Source organism: Anopheles coustani, chromosome 2 (assembly GCF_943734705.1).
Source record: "Anopheles coustani chromosome 2, idAnoCousDA_361_x.2, whole genome shotgun sequence".
In the NCBI taxonomy this organism is placed as follows: Eukaryota; Metazoa; Arthropoda; class Insecta; order Diptera; family Culicidae; genus Anopheles; species Anopheles coustani.
In genome coordinates, this window is record NC_071289.1 from 56,086,703 (window position 1) to 56,105,029 (window position 18,327).

An 18,327-nucleotide genomic window follows, 5' to 3' on the forward strand; every position below is an offset into this window, starting at 1 on the left:
TCAATTTCTCAACTGCCTTCACTTATTTCTTTCTCTTTCCCCTACTCTACCGTAGACCACTTTGTCATATGGTTAATTTCATACCCGATAGTATAAGCTTTCAATTGTGTGTTTTTTGAAACGTGTGTCGTTACCTACCGAAACACCTACTTCGGTGTTGAAGAACGAGAGAAAATATATTCTGATGAAAAGATACAAAAGAACACTCAATGAAACATTTAACAAAAATCCCTTAGATGCATTAGTTGCAAAAACAAAACAAAAGAACAGAAACTCCACCAACCGTTGGATGGCAAATCGTAGGGTCTGTAGGTGATTACTCACTATAAAAGCTTTAGCCATCGAACATCACACACTGTTATCAGGCTCCCCAAGCAAAAGCAAGCACCCTATTCTTATGCTCATAACTCGTAGCTCATCAATGGGTGTATAGTAGCCGGTTACGGTAATTTGTGTTAGAAAGAACTTACCAAACGAATACAAAATCACACAAATGTACTTGGGGATACGGTACTCGGGAAATTTCAAGAGTAGAAAAGTATAAATATATAAAAACAATATATATTTTTTGATGTAAACTTTTTTCCCATTAGCCATCGGATTATCCTGAAGGGGGAAGAGCGGCGTGAGCGTGTGCGAGTGCGTGCGTATGTATGAATGGGACTCTGAGTGCACGTGCGGGGAGGGTTTGTAAAACCTCACGAAAACAAAATAAACCCGTAACAACACAACATAAGTAAAAAAAGAAGAATGAAATGCCTTTTTAAAGTACAAACGTAAAGCAGAGAGAGGTTCTTACATTCGTTTTGTAGAATTTTGATGGCTCTAAGAGTACGGTATTAGCTTGTGATGTTGATTATAATGCCACGCTGGCACACCAAACTCCTGTCGGGGGGAACGGTGTACAGAATGTGTTCAAATCCGGTGCTCGTTACGAGCGGCATCCGGTTGCATCGGGACTGTTTCCGAGACAGTTTAAAAACAAAATCAAGTAAAAAAACAAAAAGGACCTCCCGTCCGCGCAACATATGTACATATGAGTTAGCAAAACACAAACGTAAGCAAGCAAATCTACTAGCAACTGTTTTTAAAATCTTCTCGTTACGTATCGCTGTTACACATACTAGTGGTGTGTTAATTTTGTGCTCATTGAAGAGTCACTGATCCTTCATATAACAAATCACTGTTGATCGCTAGAGACAGAAACGCTGGGAGGTAATGCACGAAACAATGGACACGAACATTTTCGGAAAAACACACATTTGAAAGCTCCAAACATACGCTTTCACATCGCAAAGGTTTATGAATTAAAAACTGGCCGGTACACCTTTGAGGAAATGCTTCAAATATCAAATGGATGGCTACAAAAACTCTTTTTAAAAACCCCGTCACAAAAGAAATATTCAAGAAATAAATAATTAAAAGAATCAAGCAACATATAGAAACGTTAAAACCAAATGCTGTGACAGATTATAAGGAAATAATTGTGTTTAGTTTTTAGCGATCACAAGAAAAACAAAACAAACCCGGGGGTAAAGGAAGGAAGTGTTTAGTTAATGTAAGCGTCTGTTGAGGGAAAGATAGGTACGTGCGGTGGTTCCGAAAACGGAACCGTCGTTGTGTGTTGACAACCGTCCGCCCGCTGGATTCTCCCGCCGGATCAGAGGGCTGTAAAGTGTGCTAGGTAGCGTGGGTTTAGTACGTTAACGAATTGAAACAGGGGTTGGGAAACAGCAACAAACGAAATACGTAGTCGGGTAAAAGGATACAAAGGATACAAAGTAACACAAACAAATTACAATACCCAAACATTCCAAATAGTAATTGAAAATAAAAATGGGTAACCCTTTTAGTTCAAATAGCTATGAAGCTGTGCGTGAAGCATGATTGTAAAAAAGAAGATTTGAAGCAAGTGATGAAATAATAAATGGGAAACTAAAGGAGACCAACAAAAACTATAGTGGGAAAGTGAAGAACCTTTGAGGACAGAGAAAACCGTGGAAATATTATTAGATTGGAAATCATAATTTGCCACAGTGATACATAGGTGTAGGGATAGGCTAGATAAAAAATAAACAAACAGAGTAAAGCAGGTCAGTGATAACGAGGGAAAGAAGCAAGAGGTTAAGAGAAAGGATATGATCTTTGAGCAAATGGCGGCATAAGGCACTTAAATCGGGGGTCTTGTTGGATTTCTTTTGTGACAATAATTTTTAAACTCATCTTCCTTTGCTATTTTTCCCGCGCTTTGGGAGGAAAATATTTGTCTAAGATATCAATCGAATCTATTACAACCGGTTGGGTTTTTTTTAAATTTCCTTTAATCGATTCGCACTCGATCTTCGTTCTTGGATCCTAATCATTCTTTCCACTTCCTACCGCAAAGAGGGTGTTATACTATTTGTATGATAGGATGGATACCAATATATATTTATGTATATGAAAAGAAAAACATGTGTGAAAAATTGGTTTCTCGTATTTCATCGACACACAATACGGGAAATCGCAAAAATCACTCAAACAAAAAGAGCATAAAATATGATTTAAATAGAGCGTACGTGTATAAAATAGTAGTAAGTAACGCGCGAGGATAACTGTAACAAAAAACTCAAACAACCATCACAGCAGAGAATGGAAATCAGTGTAGATGTTATACTTATTTAGAACGTTGAGTAAAGCGATCAGCGATATTACAGCAAAACAAAAAAACCGAAGGGGCAAAAAAGAAAATAACTAAAGCGAAACAAAACAAAAAATACGCAAAAAAATTGGGTACCTTACCTTAATGTGTTTTCAGAAGATTCTTCTGTTTCTTATAGTTGTAAAACTTATTATTACTATTGTGTACTAGATTGTAGTTGTAAGATTTACTAAGTTAGTGTATACTTACTGCTCCTACAGCACAGCATCGCGAATATATTGTTCCGGCGTGTTTTTTCTCTTTTTTTGTTTTTACTCGATTAAAAATGGTCCACATACGTCCCCGGAGTACTCCTCGTACCGTCTATGTACTACTTAATAGCGTCCGGTGTTGTTTTGTTTAGTTTCCCTTACCAACTTTTGTTTTATTATTATATTCGCAATAAAGTCGTTAAAATAAATAACAGAAACCTTTAAACGCAATGGCACGGGTGGGATAATGGGCGGGATGGATGTTCGTACGGACATGTGGAAAGAACGTACCTTCAACAATCAATTGCACCATTGGAGAGTGTTTTGATGGACAACGGCAAATCGGGAAGGCGGAAAGCGGAAGAAGATAACAATAGCTTTAGAGAGTACGGGGAGAAACGCATTAACCGCACATCGAGTGGATGGAAGTATATTAATAAACCTAAGAAAACACAAACCCTTATCTAACGTTAAAGATATTTGTTGCATGCGAGCTCCTCCTAAAGTAGGTGGATGTATAAAATTGAGAATCCGTCACAAAAACATAGAAAAGAAGTATAGAACAGCAAAGTCAAGGGAGCGAAAGTGAAAAGAAAGAAAACAAAGTTCATCAATTACTTTCAAAAAGTATATAATTTTATTAACAAGGTTTTTTCGATGCGTGGGGGAATGGTTTAAGGTTGAGCACGATCGAGCGAAAAAAGTAGGTGAAAGTGTTTTAAAATTGGGTCGCCGGAACGTTCTCGGAGAAAAACGTAACGAATTCTCGTACAACTAGGTTGAAATCGAGCGGAACTATCGAAAAAGGTGACACAACCCGCAGTTTGCGGCTCTTTACATTGTACATTGGTTTTTCTTGCTTTCACTGTCCGTTTTTCGAGTAAGCTACCTGTTAAGTTTTGTGGTAATATTGCAGAGTATATATACAAACATAAATGAATATAGTATAACAAATCAGTTGTAGAAATTACGTGAAGAAGAAATATATATATATACATATACATATAGGTGAACTAAAAGGTAACATTGTAAAAGATTAACAGAGGCATACTGTAAACAAAAATCACTTTTTCGATGAACCGAAGGAAACGAAAAATCGTATAAAACAATGGAAAGATGTAACAGAATAACACAAACAAATAGTAACACAGAATGCAGTGAAAACATCTATGTAATCCATATACTTTCCTTTCGAGAAGAGATAACTTCAACTCAATGAATACATCACGAAACCCATAACAAAGAGCAAAAGAAAAATATATTTTAACAGAACCATGCAGAACAAACTAAAAATAGTCACCATGGCAGAGAAGAACGAACTACAGGACCTGCTAGAGAGTTAACTTTGTTTTCCTGTTTTCTTATTTTAGAAGAGAAGGATTAATGTGCAGTGAATGGTTGGGAAGCAAAACATCGTAAAAAACATACACACACACACACTTGTACACAACTGGAGATACCATCAATATACTTATTTTTAACTTCATGTATTTAAAATACAAAAGCAGACAAGGAAGTAATAAAGATGGAAAACAAATCAAATGGAAGCTTTTATGCATTGTTTATCTTACTGAATTAAGTCTCAAACAACACATCTACTAAGATTCAAATGAATATTCCATTATTTTACATAATTTTATGTCTCAAAAGAAATATTTACCGGTCAAGACTAGACTAGACTAAGACTAATACGATTCAAATCAAATGGTTCTTATTTATTTTTGATCAAACATTGATTGGCACAATATTTTAATCATTGTGTTTTAAATTCATAGTCCAAATAATCGTGTTAATTTTGTAAATGCCTTTTCAGAATTTTAATTACGTCCATTTAATCCTAAGGTCTACGACCGCATACTCGTATGTCGTTTGGAAATTAATAATCCGGTACGTTCGAGACATACGATTCTTGTGTTTAACGCAAAAACTCTGTACCGCATCACCTTTTTCATAAAATCTCTCTAGTATTTTCGAAGTATTATATCAATAATATTTGTTTAAAATAAAACAAGTGTTGTATTACAATTTTTATGCTTCGAAATAAGTCAACTAATATTTTTTTTATATTAAGTAATGATTTAATCTCTGTGTCTGTTATGCTCATCTGCATATCTGCTTCCAAACAGGTATTGATATTCCTTTTTTGAATTTATTTTATCAATTATTTTAGTACTGTATGTAACTCTTTGAACCTCTTAAGCGCTAGAGAAAGCAAAATTTTCAAATTTTGTCTCAATATTTTCATCAGAAAGCAACCCCATACGAATTCAACAGATGGGAATTTCGAAATCAGTACATAGTTGCAAAAGAACGTATTCCCGTGTATTATTATCCTCCATATTTGGAAGCAATAATGTAGGAACCATAATAATTCAGTTTTCAAAGGGCTATGAGTAACAGGTGTTTAGCTGGTCTTATACATCTTTTTTTTTTGAGTTTTTTGTTCGGCTTTATGTTTGAGATAATGCCTTTACAAATGTGGTTCATACGTTTTAATGCCTTTACTGATTGGTGTGATTGGATGATGTTTATTCGATCCTTTTCATTACGGAATTACTCCAGCCAGACATTTTTCAATTCTAGTAAATCGAACTGTATTTGATCATTTCGCTTGAAAATAGTATTTCATCAACATTATCGATTTAAAGACATACCTGCCGAAAATACGATAATTCCGTAAACTGCTAGTCAATTTTGAAAAACTTTTCCTCGATGTGGGTTTTAAGATGATCCATCAAGCCGTTCTGGCAATAGAACGCGTGTGAACAAACGTGACACATGTAGGGACGTTCGCCTAAAATTTAAGTAAACATAATTAACTCTAACATGTTGAAGCATCCAATATGTGCACAGATATAAATGCTATGCTTCCTACCCGTGTGCACCCGAATGTGCCGCTGAAGGTGGTGCACATCGACGAAACTTTTCGAACAATGGTCACACGTTAGTGGCCGTTCGTCCGAATGCAGCCGCGAGTGGTTGCGCAGATTCGATGTACTATTAAACCGCTTGCCACAAGTATCGCAACTGTAAGGCTTTTCTCCCGTGTGCACACGTAGATGTTTCTTCAGATTGCACTCCTGGTTGAAGCTCTTCGGACATACGTCGCACTGGAACAGACCCTGCGGGCCATGCACACGCATGTGCGACTTAAGGTGTGCCTCGCAGTAGAACTGTTTGTCGCATTGCTTGCACGAGTATGGCTTTTCGCCGAGATGCTTCCGAATGTGGTACTTTAGGTTGTTTGCCTGCACGAACGTCCGGTCACAGTGCGGACAGGGGTGCTGCTTTTCGATCCGATGCAGCCGCATGTGCTCGCGCATGTAGGACACGGTTTTTCCGCAAACCTCGCACTGCTCCGGAAGGCCTCCTTTTTTCTTGAGACCTTTTTGATGCGTCGCTGTGCGGCCGCTTCGGAGTACTTTTCGCCGTACCGTTGGGTTGCGTTCATCCTGCGAATCGCTATCGACACTGTCCTTACTTAACCGCTCATCGCCATCCGTAACATCCGGTTCGTCCATCTCCGACTCTTGTTCTTCATGTGGAAGTCTCTTAGCATCGTGCGAATCGAAGCCACCTTCTCCTGAGCTGTCCCCATCTAGGGATTTTCTCGTTTTCCGACATTCCCTATGTTTTAATCGATTTACTTTTTCCATAACTGTTTGCTCATTTGCCAACTCTTCTTGCTTCAACATGACAATCTCGGTAGAAAGCTCCACTGGTTTTTGCAATTCTAGTTTCACTTTCGGTGGTCTTCCTGGACGCCTTCGCGTTGGAAGGGTTTGTGGCATGCTCTTCACAATATTAATGGCTTTTCTGTTGATCTTTCGTTTATTTGGGCGTCTGCCATAGGTAATTTTTACATCTATATCATCTTCGGAATTATCTGAAACAAGAAATAATGCAATAAGCAGATCCAATCGAATTGTGTCCACTTCTTCACACTCACCTTCGATTGCCATTGGATCGGTCAGGTTGCCAACATTAAGTGGATCGTAGTCTAATGTGTCGTCGTCCAGTTCAGTCTTGATGACATATTCTATCACTTTCGGTTGCGCATGTTCGTCGTACTCATCTATCCGCCGATGGCACGCTTCACATATTGGAGAAATCAACCCACAAACCGGGGTAACCTGCAACAATACCAGATTTTAACGATATAATGGCATGTTCAAACTATAAACGATAAAATGGCGTGCATTTATCACATTACCTCAACACGTGTGGATTTATATATTTTGTTCAGCATGGCCGTATCTTCCGCGTTGCAGAAAATAGATTCCATTGGGCCATCGGTGGCACCACAGATTTTGCAGCATTTTTCCTTTTTTACAAACGGGCTAAAAAGACATGTTTTTTTTACAGAGCAAATTTTCGCAAAGGATACGGTTTCCTTTACCTATCGATGTCGGTTTCAGTCGTGCCACTCATGATCGAATTTGATCAATTATTGGTCAAACCTAAGTTAGACCGGGTCAGAAATCCTAACATTAACAAACTGTTTTGATTGCCAGTATAAAAGCATAATATTTACCTTTTGACGAAGGTTACTTTAGCAAAGCTACTTTGAACACCAAGGTTTACAACTTGAAGTTAAGTGGTGGAGTGTTAAGCAATCTTGGTCGTGGTCCTATTTTCTTGCACACAAGTATTTAAATGAACTGTTTGAGAATGCCGATGCAAAATAAATCATCTTCTTGATGCGAATAGTCAAAACTCCATTCAAAAACGAAAAATAGTTATTTTTAATAAGAAAACTGGTAACGAGTTATGGAAAAAAGTGATTTAAATTTTAATTTAATTTCATATATGATCTTAAACATATGAAAATCCATTTTGGGTGAATCTTTGAATGGATTATATAAAACAATTTGTTTTATTGTATTGAGCGGTTTATTTGAATACATGATTTTTTTATTCTACAACTATTTTCGTCTGAAAACGTGGCTCAAAAAAGTGTTCAGTATTGACGTTAAAAATAAAAGTGGATTTAGTTTAAATAATTGAAATGGCAATATTTTTGTAAAATTATAAGATGAGTACTCGTAAGCGATCTCAATAAATATATCTATGTTCTGTTGAACTTTTCGCGGTGATTCTGATATTATACGGCTGCGGTGAGAGCGTTATCCCATCAATCGGGTTTAGCGAAGGAAGCTCGTGGTCAGACGACTCGATCGTAAAGCAGTGCATAATGCTGGTAAAGAAAAGGAAAATCGCGGGTTTTGCTAGTGCCTCCCCGAGACAGCGTCTACGTCCTGCACCAAACGGAATGAAAAGATCATGCTGCACTATCCGTTCACCTCCTTCACTGAGAAACCGTTCCGGTCGGAACACGTCTGGATCAGTCCAATAGTCCTTATCCATCTGCAGCGAGTATAACAGTGGAAGGACGATCGAGTCCTTCGGAATGTGATACCCACAGAGCTCCACATCGTTCATGGCCCGGTGTACCAGTCCCGAAGGAACGACCGTAGCAATGCGTTCCACCTCCAATATCACCGCCTCGCAGTACGGAAGCAATGATCGATCGTCCGCTGTCGGCAGCCGATTCGGTCCAACGACCGAGTGTAGCTCTTTTTGTACTTTATGCATCACGTGTGGGTTGTGGAGCATATACAGAAAGGCAAACCCGAGCACACTGCTGATCGTCTCGATGCCGGCCTGAAACAGATCCAAGCATAAGCTGACGAGCTGAGCTTCGGAGAAGGAACTGTGGTGTTCTGCTCGAGACATTTCCACCAGGAAGGCCGAGATCAAGCAGTCACGGCGGTCGGCGCAGTGAGGATTTCTCCGAATCAACTCGATCGTTTCCTGTGAAGGTAGCGGTGATATATAACGTCATTTAGAAATACTTGGCCGAAGGAAACTTACTTCCAGGAAAGCCCACAAAGGTTTTAGCAGTCGCATCATCGGGCCATACCCAGAGCTTTCGGGGCACACGTGGCGAAGCCACGGAAACCGGTTCAGTGTGCCTCCGGAAATATCGATCACGTGGAACGTTTTATGGATGGTATCTGCGAGCCACTTTAATCGTGCATTTTCGAACTCATACCGCTGGCCGGCCATCATCACCCACACTACATTCAGCAGGGCAATGTCCAGTGAGCTACTCATCGGGAACACCTCTCCGGTGGCCGCACGCTGGCGGAAGTTCTCGACCAGCTCATGCACTTCACGCTCGATAACCCGCACGAACTCGTTTCGTCCCATGCCGAGCTGCTTCATCGTACGCACGGCAAACTTACGTTGCACCTCCCAGTTCGGACCGTCGGCAAGGGCCACACCGAGCCGCTGCCCGAACGAGCGCATCCGGAAGAAGAATCCATCCGGTCGACCATCGAACTGCACCATGGAATACATTGTCCGGATCGCTTCCCGTCCGGAAACGATGATGATCCGATCCTGGCCGAACCGAACGCCCACGATCTGTCCATACTGCCGACAAAGTGTCATCCACATTAGATGAAAGTACTTCAGGGAGCGCACCATCTTTACCACTACCAATCCACTACCCAACATTGGCCACCATGCTGGACCTAAAAGGGTAGAGTATACGGAGATAAACAAAATATCTATTAAACAAACTGCTTCCTACACTTCCAATTGGGTTTCCCTGGAGTCTAACTCACCGGGAGGAAATTTTTTCGGCTTTTGCACATCACAGGCACAATACACTGCCATCAGCAACACAAACATTACCAGAACGGGGATCCACATATCCTTTATCTTGGGAAGAAACTAAATGAAGACTAACACTGTAATAGTCACTGGCACAAAAGTGAGGCCAATGCAAGATTCTGAATGGGTGTAAAGCAAACGCAAAACACCACCACACAGTCCAACGGGAACTTCGGGAGTGAGACCGGATGTTTCATGACCTGGACGCTTTATACCTACCGAGACAGAGGCTGTCCAGCCGTCAGTGATCACTGATCATCCGGTACCTTATTGTTTGTCATGTAAATCTTAGTACAAAAACATACACACGATGGAATCTATTTTTACATGCACTTCCCCAAACGCCTTTTTTCATAATCTAAACAAAGTTACGTTTCCCGACAACAGTGTTTGTTCTTTTCCGGTAAGTCGTAATAGGGTGCTGCTTGTTGTTGCTTTGCACTTATAATAGGATATGAGTTCACTAAGCGAAAGATTAGGAAAATTTAAATTGGAGTAATGAAACTACCATGTGATGTTTTATCTTGCTTGCCAAAAATAGCTTGAAAGAACGAGACACCATGGGAAACGAGACTATGGGGTACCTTCGGAGGCCGCAAGGTTAGAATAAGACACAATGGACGAAGCTCCATTCAAGTCTAACACCGTCAGTCGTCCGTATATTCATTCACTAAACTACTGCGGTTTGAATACGAATCTAGTTCCTCAATAGATTTTTTAGGTAACGAAATAACTTAAAGTTACCTAGCGGCAAAAAAAAACTTCTAAACAACATTTTAACCAATATTCCTCAATAAACCTCAATAAAACGCTAAACAGTTTTCCAAATAAGCTGCTCTTAAACTAAAAATACCTGTACCGGACAGACTAGAGTCGCCATAACAGCGGCTAGTGACTAGAGTCGCCATAACGACTGTGGTGATTTCATTTGTCTATTTATTTATTCGTAGTGAGATCTAAACACAGTGATGCTGACCATAACCTTTCCCATTAAATATCTCGTTGGGAAAAGCCGGATGGGGTTCCGCTCATCAGTTTTTATCTCTTGAAAATGCTTTACCCTGGGTTGGGCCTAGAATGACTGTTTAGGAATTAGGCAGCACCGAGACAATGCTGCAAGAATGGTGGATACTGATCTGTTTATCATTTTACGACCCCACATGCAGCAAGCATTGTTTGGAAGATATTGAACAAGAAAGCGATAAATGAACACAATATCTGGTGAAATTGATAAACGGAATTTGAAGTAAAAACATGCATTTTAAAAATGTTTTTGATGCTACTCCTAGAAAAAAAATCTTGCTTTCCATTTTTTTAAGTGCAATATATTTTCCCAACATATAAAATACAGTAGATCCCTGCAGTACGCTATACTCGATATACACTATTTCACAATACGCGATTTTAAAAATATGACAGTTCATAGCATTTACCGTTGTTGGATGAGTTCTGTTTAGTAATTGTTGCTTTATTTTGGTAGAATGAAGATTTAAATACACAGTTTTAAACAGCCATGGCTACAACGGGCAGAATTTCTAAAAAAATGTTTTCACAACCATTACACGTTGGTTCTTGTTTCGTTAAGCTGGACTATAATTTTGAAGCGATTAATATGGCATCAAATAATAAAAATAGTCGGAAGAAGTATGCTATAACAATTTCAGAAAAGTTAAAAATAGTCAAGATGTTCGAAAAAGGAAAGAGTTATGTAGCAAAAGCCCGGCAAATAAAACGACTTCAATAAACAGTGCGGACCATCATTCAAAGCAAAGATAATCTGTGTAATTCTTTGAACGTAATTTCATTGGTCACTCGGAAAAGTAATGAGATAGTAGAAGAAATGAAACGCCTATAAGTGATTTGGATAGAAGAAATGTAAAATATGCGAATTCCTGTCAGTTTCAACACTTCAATATGAAGTATAAGCGATATGGCAGGGAAAATCTGCAATTCGCGAAAACTCGGTATACGCTATAGTGTTCGGTTCCAAACATTAGCGTAAAGCGGGGAGCTATTATACACTAAAATTGGTTACACTAATTTGGTTTTTTAGCTCAGATCATAAAATTTTAATCATTAAAACATATGTTAAAATCTTGATCTTGAAAGCCTTACTTTGTTAAATATATGAACTTTCGAAACGAGCAACAAGCCACGTTAACTCATTGACATATAAAACAAACATTGACAAAATTTGAGATATAAAGTTTAGTTTCAAACTAGATGATAATATTAACTTAGTATATTAAGTTCGCAGACATTCATACTGCTGGTTCTAGATACCCAAAGAACGGTCGTCACGCTTAGTACATGTTGCGTGATGAAACTGTCTGCATGCAACCCATGCGAAAGGGTATTGAACTGAGCGTGTCTTCCAGATTAACCCATACGAGACGAGCTTACACAACGTAGTTGGATATTTAAAGGCTTGTGTTCTGTGGGGGTTTTATCAGAGTTCAAGTTAGCTTAGTAGTGAATACAGCAACTAGCAGAACCGAAAACTATTCCGAACAACTTATTCACCGACATGATCATCGACTTATTCGACAACATGATCACCGTAGTGTTGGCAACAGTTGCGTTAATCTTGGTCGTCCTTTTCCTTGCAAAAGAACTCTATCGTCCGGCCAACTATCCTCCAGGTAAGGATCGGAAGCTCCGTAGCGAATTTACGCCTGACACAATACTTACCATTTTCTCCAGGTCCACGATGGCTTCCGATCGTAGGCAACACACCGTTGGTACGAAAAATGGTCGCTCAGAATGGCGGTATGCTTGCTAACGTCTGCGACAAGCTGGCCGAGTCCTATGGAAGCTCAGTTATTGGGATGAAGCTCGGCCGGGAGCGAATCGTAGTTTGTCTCGGGTACAACGAGGTGAAGGAGGTCCTCTTGAACGACGCATTTCAGGGAAGACCCGATAATTTCTTCATCCGATTGCGGACTCTTGGAACAAGGTAACAGAGACGAAGGGAGATTGTGTTCCCATGGAGATAATATTAACGAAAGGGTTATGTGATGTGTCTACAGGCTAGGGATCACTTGTACCGACGGGCAGTTCTGGAGTGAGCAAAGAAGCTGCGTAACACGCCACCTACGCCAGGCTGGTTACGGACGTCAGGCGATGCATGTGCAGATCCAGAAAGAATTGGAGGAACTAGTTGACGTTATTCAAGCACGCCAGGAAGAACCTCTCTGGCCTGACTCGATCCTTGCGATCAGTGTTATCAATGTTTTTTGGATGATCGTCACCGGGGAGCGAGTACCACGGGAAGATGACCGCCTGCATAGGTTAGTGAGTTTACTTCAGATGCGCTCGAAGGCCTTCGATATGTCCGGTGGAACGTTGAACCAGCTACCGTGGCTTCGTTTCATCGCGCCCGAATGGAGTGGATACAACCTGGTGCGTCGTTTCAACAAGCAACTGATCGAGTTCTTTACGCCTACCATTGAGGAGCATCACCGAAGCTTCAGCGAGGACAGTGCCAACGATGACCTCATATATGCCTACATCAAGGAGATGCGCGAACGAAAGGACGACGTGGGAACAAACTTCACCGACCTGCAGCTGACTATGATCATCCTGGATATCTTCATCGCCGGTGGTCAAACAACTAGCACCACGCTCGACCTGGCCTTCATGATGATGCTAGCGCATCCGGAAGTGCAAGCTAAAGTGCACGAAGAAATCGACTCTAACCTAGCGCTGGAGGCTACACCACATTACGATGACCGTTTGAAGCTTCCTTATAGCGAGGCGGTCCTGCTCGAGATCCAGCGATACTTCTCTATCGTTCCACTAAACGGACCGCGTCGTACAACTAGCGATTGCACCCTGGGAGGCTATCGTGTGCCGAAAGACACCACGGTATTAATGGGATTGAGGAACGTACACATGGACCCGGCGCACTGGGGTGACCCAGAAGTGTTCCGACCGGAACGCTTCCTGGACGAGAACCGGAACATCGTCAACACGGAACGCCTGTTGCCGTTTGGACAAGGAAAGCGGCGCTGCCTCGGGGAAACGTTGGCCCGATCTTGCTTGTTTACAATCTTCGTCGGTGTGATGAAGAACTTTTTTCTGCATAAACCGGAGCAGAGCTCGGAGTCGGACGACATGGCGCCATCGTTGTTGCTTAAGCCGGGAATAACTCTTTCACCCAAACCGTACCATGTCGTGTTTAAACCGAGACATACAACTACACCACATTGAATGGGTAATGCTTATCAGAACTATGCGCCTTTACGGACATTTTCTGTCAGTTGTTGGGAACCTCCCTTATTTTGGAATACGTTGAATAAAAAATGTATGTAGGCCTTTAGATGTCACTGTTGTGTTATTTAAATTCCAAATCAGTGGCCAACCGATCGCCGAATATTAAAGATCTTTTCCTTTACCAAAATCCACTTTAACATATCAAGGATCTCTACGGATCGTTGAAGATGATCAGCTGTTGCATAACTTCATGCAAATCATCTACCATTCATCCGAGGTATCAGAAGAACCATTCCTATCAGCAGCATCGCCTGACTACAGCCCTGTGTGGCTTCGGAACATTCATTATGAACACTTCGAGTTCGAGTAGTCGCGGCAAATCATCGTCGCCCTCATGTTCAGTCTGCGTTGTGCACTCGGAAAGTGCGGTCGGTTCTAGTCCTCGGTCCTTTTATTTTGTGTCCCGGTCGTTCGAATCCCGTAAGCCTCCGTTAGACAATAGAGAAGTGTCATTTTTGTATCAGATATTGAGGAAATTGTTGTTACCGGAAGTTTTAGGTGGGACGGGATCCATTTGGATCAAAGTGATTAAAAGTGCGCCACGTGTCTGGAAACGATTTACTTTCATAGACCAGGAAAGCAATAGTAATTCGTCTGCGAAATTGTGATCAGCGATCAATTTCATCGTTGCAGTTAGTTTTGTTATGCAATACCATCGATCGGTACAGGTACCATCAAGTTGCGTGAGAAAACCTACGTGTGTGTGTGTGATTGAGAATGCTCGCCATCCTTGTGGGCATTGCAGTGGCATTGTTCTGTACCTATCTCATCAATGAATTTCGTCGGCCGGCCAACTATCCACCGGGTAAGTGTAAGGCATCAGCAGTAGCAGTAGTGCACCTAGATACAGCGACTGCCATTACACAATATGCCGTCGTTGTTTTATTTCCGCCATCGATCACCCATCACCAAAGCTGCCACGAGAGCCGTCACAGACGCCGCCACGAGCCGCTCGTGACACATTAAGCGGGGAACACACCAGGAAGTGATAAGGGGTGCCGCAGTGGTTGCCTCCGTACACCACATTACACTGTTTTCAGGGCCAATTCGTCGGCATCAAGCTGCTCTTTGTTGGTAGTAGGCAGTCAATTGCACGCGCACGGTTTTTGTTTGGCATCGTTAGGAAACACTTTGGGCTTGTTAAGTTTAACTTTGCCATTATCGGTAGCAACATTGACGCGACGAGAAAAGGTCGCGTTGCTGTCGCGTTGCTGTCGCGTTGCTGTCGCGTCAATGTTGCTACCGATAATGGCAAAGTTAAACTTAACAAGCCCAAAGTGTTTCCTAACGATGCCAAACAAAAACCGTGCGCGTGCAATTGACTGCCTACTACCAACAAAAAACAGCTTGATGCCGACGAATTGGCCCTGAAAACAGTGTATCAAAGACGCACCACTATCATCGTCTCCGGACCACATCGCGTTCGCTGCGTTCGAGAAGCGTCATCAGATCGGTCGCTGTATTGCATCTTTTGGTGCTCCGACGTCTGGTGATAGTTTTCGCGCTTATCAAATCACCAACACTACCAAACCCTTCAGTCAACTAACTGCAACCCCCCATGCGATCCAATAAACGCTGGGGATCGCTTCCATTATTTATAGATGTAGAAAGGCGCAGAACGCAACACGCACCGTCGGCCGGCTTTCGAAACAGCTGACATTGCGCGTCCCATGTGTTGAGCGTAGCGCACGCGGCGTCTCCATTACAGCTACCAACGCGTTAAATTCAAATGGTTGCCCGCGTCAGGAAAAAAATGTTGGTCGCAGTGGTTCGAATTAACGCAAATTTTCCCACGCACGTGTACATGTTGTCAGAATGTTGCCATTGTTGCGATGGTGAATGAATTGTAGTCAATCTTTGCGTGATAAGATAATGTGTCACTCTGCGGAAAAGATTGCTATTCAAAACCAGTTTAAAAGTTTATTTATTATACAGTCTGATTTAAGGACATACGAGGCAATCAATTTAAGAAATTTTCTGTCCATCTGTAACTATGTTTATTGTCACGGATAGCCATAGCTGGGAGGTATTATAAATTTATTTTAAAAGGTTAATATTAATGCAGCGTAATGAAAACTAACATTGAACATTTATAAACAATTAACTGTTTTTCTGGTAGGCATAAGTTTGAAATTATTTTTACAAATTCCAATAAGATAAAACTCTAGTACTAGATTCTAATAAACCTGTACCTGTGGTATTTCTGTAGAAAACATCCGCTATGTATAGGTGATTGAATTATAATGGAAAAATTAATATTTTTTAAGTTCTTAATACTTAGCTCTTCAGCGTACAGAGCTGTTTGAAACTGAAAACTTACTAATGGGAAGTTTTACCTTGCTAATTATATCAATTGAATTATTTTTATCACGATATTAAATGGCAGATTTTATTAATTTATTCTTCGATTTAAACATTCAAATAATTTTGCTCATAATTTGTAATTGAACTTTGAACTGTTATGCAATACAATAATTACCCAAGAAAGTATTAAAGGGTGGTTAATATAATATCTAAGTTGTATTTATGCTTGCGAAGTGGATCGTATACGACCCAATTTATTCACGTAAATTTCATGTTATTATTTATTTTATTTTATTAAATTATAAAAGAGTCGTGTAATTCAGCCTTATGGTCTAGACTAGAATTTGAACGACTCTTTGCATCAATTTTGAGATTTTGTGAATGCGCAACATTGATGAAAAGCTTACAATTCCAATAAAAACTCAGATGAAGATCACATACGTGCATCGTATGCATAAATACAGGGTATATTCCGTATAATCTTAATTTATTTTGCCTAAACAATTGCATCGATCAATGCAAATAGAAGTTAACGGATGTTTTCTATAATTTTCACCTCAGGCCCACCCTGGCTTCCGGTAGTTGGAAATACGCCGTACATAAGGAAACTAGCACGCCAGTATGGAGGCCAACATAAGGTGTTCGAACTGCTCGGCAAGTCATACCAGAGTGATGTGATCGGATTGAAGCTGGGCCGTGAGTATGTCGTCGTCGCCCTCAACTACACCGCCGTAAATGAGGTGCACCGCAATGATGTCTTTGCCGGACGACCGGACAACTTCTTCATCCGGCTGCGAACAATGGGAACAAGGTTTGTGGAATTTCTCGTACGTCTTAATTAAAGTTATAAATTTACTGACTATCCATCTCGGATTTGTTTGACATTGTTTCACTGCAGACTTGGAGTGACATGCACGGATGGCGCGTTCTGGGCAGAACATAGAAGCTTCGTGACGCGCCATCTGCGACAAGCTGGTTACGGTCGTCAACCTATGCAAGTGCAGATTCAGAACGAGCTGAATGAACTGGTAGACGTAATTCGCGAACGTAGGGGCGCACCAATTTGGCCCGGATCGATCCTTTCGACAAGCGTCATCAATGTGCTGTGGACGTTTGTTACCGGAACACGCATCCCACGAGACGATGACCGACTGCAGCGCCTTCTGACGCTGCTGCAGGATCGTTCGAGGGCTTTCGACATGTCGGGCGGTGTGCTGAGTCAGCTTCCGTGGCTTCGTTTCATTGCGCCCGAGTGGAGCGGCTACAATTTGCTGCGAAGGTTCAACAAGCAACTGACCGAATTCTTCACCCCTACCATCGAAGAACACCATCGGAATTTTGGCGAGGAACGGGCAGGCGATGACCTGATTTATGCCTACATCAAGGAGATGCGAGAACGCAAGGACGATCCGGAGACAACCTTCACCGACCTGCAGCTGACGATGATCATCCTGGATATCTTCATCGCTGGTGGACAAACGACAAGCACCACGCTTGACTTGGCCTTCATGATGATGCGCTTGCGGCCCGACATTCAGGCTCGGGTGCGCCAAGAAATCGACGCTAAGTTACAGACGGAAGAACTACCCCAACAGACCGACCGATCCCAGCTGCCATACACCGACGCGTTCCTGCTGGAGGTTCAACGGTTTTTCCACATCGTCCCCGTGAGTGGACCACGTCGTACTCTGGCCGAATGTTCGCTCGGTGGCTATCGAATACCAAAGAACACCACCGTACTGATCGGCCTGAAGACGGTGCATATGGATCCGGAGTATTGGGGCGATCCGGAGGTGTTTCGACCGGAACGGTTTCTCGTCGAGTTCGGGAGCGACATGAAGACGCACCCACACACGGATCGATTGATGATCTTTGGCATCGGCAAGAGGCGCTGCCTTGGCGAGGTGCTGGCACGTGCATGTTTGTTCACGTTTTTCGTTGGAATTATGCAAAAATTTGAGCTTCTCGAGCCAACGAACTCGCAGCCCGGCATGGAACCATCAATCGTTCTGAGACCAGGCATTACGTTGTCTCCGAAACCGTATGACGTTGTTTTTAAGCCTCGCTTCTTGTAACGTATAGGTAGTTGTCTTAGAAAAAGTGTGTTTACGATATCTTTCAAAGCTATTCAAACAGTTCAAAGCAGAGATCAGCTGATTGCTAATGTTCTTCTTT

The 18,327-nt window shown here is 41.5% G+C and overlaps 4 protein-coding genes across 4 annotated transcripts; 2 read left to right on the forward strand and 2 right to left on the reverse strand.

Moving 5' to 3' along the window:
* Positions 1–4,477: 4,477 nt before the first annotated feature.
* Positions 4,478–7,400, reverse strand: LOC131267015 (zinc finger protein 771-like). The gene is made up of 5 exons (XM_058269757.1): positions 7,292–7,400; positions 7,106–7,232; positions 6,842–7,025; positions 5,768–6,778; positions 4,478–5,686 (listed from the first exon to the last, which is right to left on the reverse strand). Exons 1-5 carry the CDS (start codon positions 7,321–7,323, stop codon positions 5,577–5,579), a joined length of 1,464 nt encoding a protein of 487 aa, XP_058125740.1. The 5' UTR covers positions 7,324–7,400; the 3' UTR covers positions 4,478–5,576.
* Positions 7,401–7,947: 547 nt separating this feature from the next.
* Positions 7,948–9,612, reverse strand: LOC131264673 (methyl farnesoate epoxidase-like). The gene is made up of 3 exons (XM_058266943.1): positions 9,525–9,612; positions 8,767–9,431; positions 7,948–8,706 (listed from the first exon to the last, which is right to left on the reverse strand). Exons 1-3 carry the CDS (start codon positions 9,610–9,612, stop codon positions 7,948–7,950), a joined length of 1,512 nt encoding a protein of 503 aa, XP_058122926.1.
* A 2,512-nt stretch (positions 9,613–12,124) lies between these two features.
* Positions 12,125–13,785, forward strand: LOC131264674 (probable cytochrome P450 305a1). The gene is made up of 3 exons (XM_058266944.1): positions 12,125–12,215; positions 12,277–12,529; positions 12,603–13,785. Exons 1-3 carry the CDS (start codon positions 12,125–12,127, stop codon positions 13,783–13,785), a joined length of 1,527 nt encoding a protein of 508 aa, XP_058122927.1.
* A 780-nt stretch (positions 13,786–14,565) lies between these two features.
* Positions 14,566–18,227, forward strand: LOC131264675 (probable cytochrome P450 305a1). Its single transcript, XM_058266946.1, has 3 exons — positions 14,566–14,653; positions 16,714–16,963; positions 17,051–18,227. Exons 1-3 carry the CDS (start codon positions 14,566–14,568, stop codon positions 18,225–18,227), a joined length of 1,515 nt encoding a protein of 504 aa, XP_058122929.1.
* Positions 18,228–18,327: the final 100 nt, after the last annotated feature.

What these genes read in the sequence shown, in the direction of transcription:
- LOC131264673 (XM_058266943.1), bottom strand. Translation starts at nt 9,612, where the DNA reads ATGTGGATCCCCGTTCTGGTAATGTTTGTGTTGCTGATGGCAGTGTAT. An exon ending in GCCGAAAAAATTTCCTCCCG is followed by an intron (nt 9,432 to 9,524) that starts GTGAGTTAGACT and finishes CTACCCTTTTAG; the next exon opens with GTCCAGCATGGTGGCCAATG. An exon ending in CTTTGTGGGCTTTCCTGGAA is followed by an intron (nt 8,707 to 8,766) that starts GTAAGTTTCCTT and finishes CTACCTTCACAG; the next exon opens with GAAACGATCGAGTTGATTCG.
- LOC131264674 (XM_058266944.1), top strand. Translation starts at nt 12,125, where the DNA reads ATGATCACCGTAGTGTTGGCAACAGTTGCGTTAATCTTGGTCGTCCTT. An exon ending in TCCGGCCAACTATCCTCCAG is followed by an intron (nt 12,216 to 12,276) that starts GTAAGGATCGGA and finishes CATTTTCTCCAG; the next exon opens with GTCCACGATGGCTTCCGATC. An exon ending in TTGCGGACTCTTGGAACAAG is followed by an intron (nt 12,530 to 12,602) that starts GTAACAGAGACG and finishes ATGTGTCTACAG; the next exon opens with GCTAGGGATCACTTGTACCG.
- LOC131267015 (XM_058269757.1), bottom strand. Translation starts at nt 7,323, where the DNA reads ATGAGTGGCACGACTGAAACCGACATCGATAG. An exon ending in ACTGAAACCGACATCGATAG is followed by an intron (nt 7,233 to 7,291) that starts GTAAAGGAAACC and finishes ATGTCTTTTTAG; the next exon opens with CCCGTTTGTAAAAAAGGAAA. An exon ending in CGATCCAATGGCAATCGAAG is followed by an intron (nt 6,779 to 6,841) that starts GTGAGTGTGAAG and finishes TTCTTGTTTCAG; the next exon opens with ATAATTCCGAAGATGATATA.
- LOC131264675 (XM_058266946.1), top strand. Translation starts at nt 14,566, where the DNA reads ATGCTCGCCATCCTTGTGGGCATTGCAGTGGCATTGTTCTGTACCTAT. An exon ending in GCCGGCCAACTATCCACCGG is followed by an intron (nt 14,654 to 16,713) that starts GTAAGTGTAAGG and finishes TTTTCACCTCAG; the next exon opens with GCCCACCCTGGCTTCCGGTA. An exon ending in CTGCGAACAATGGGAACAAG is followed by an intron (nt 16,964 to 17,050) that starts GTTTGTGGAATT and finishes GTTTCACTGCAG; the next exon opens with ACTTGGAGTGACATGCACGG.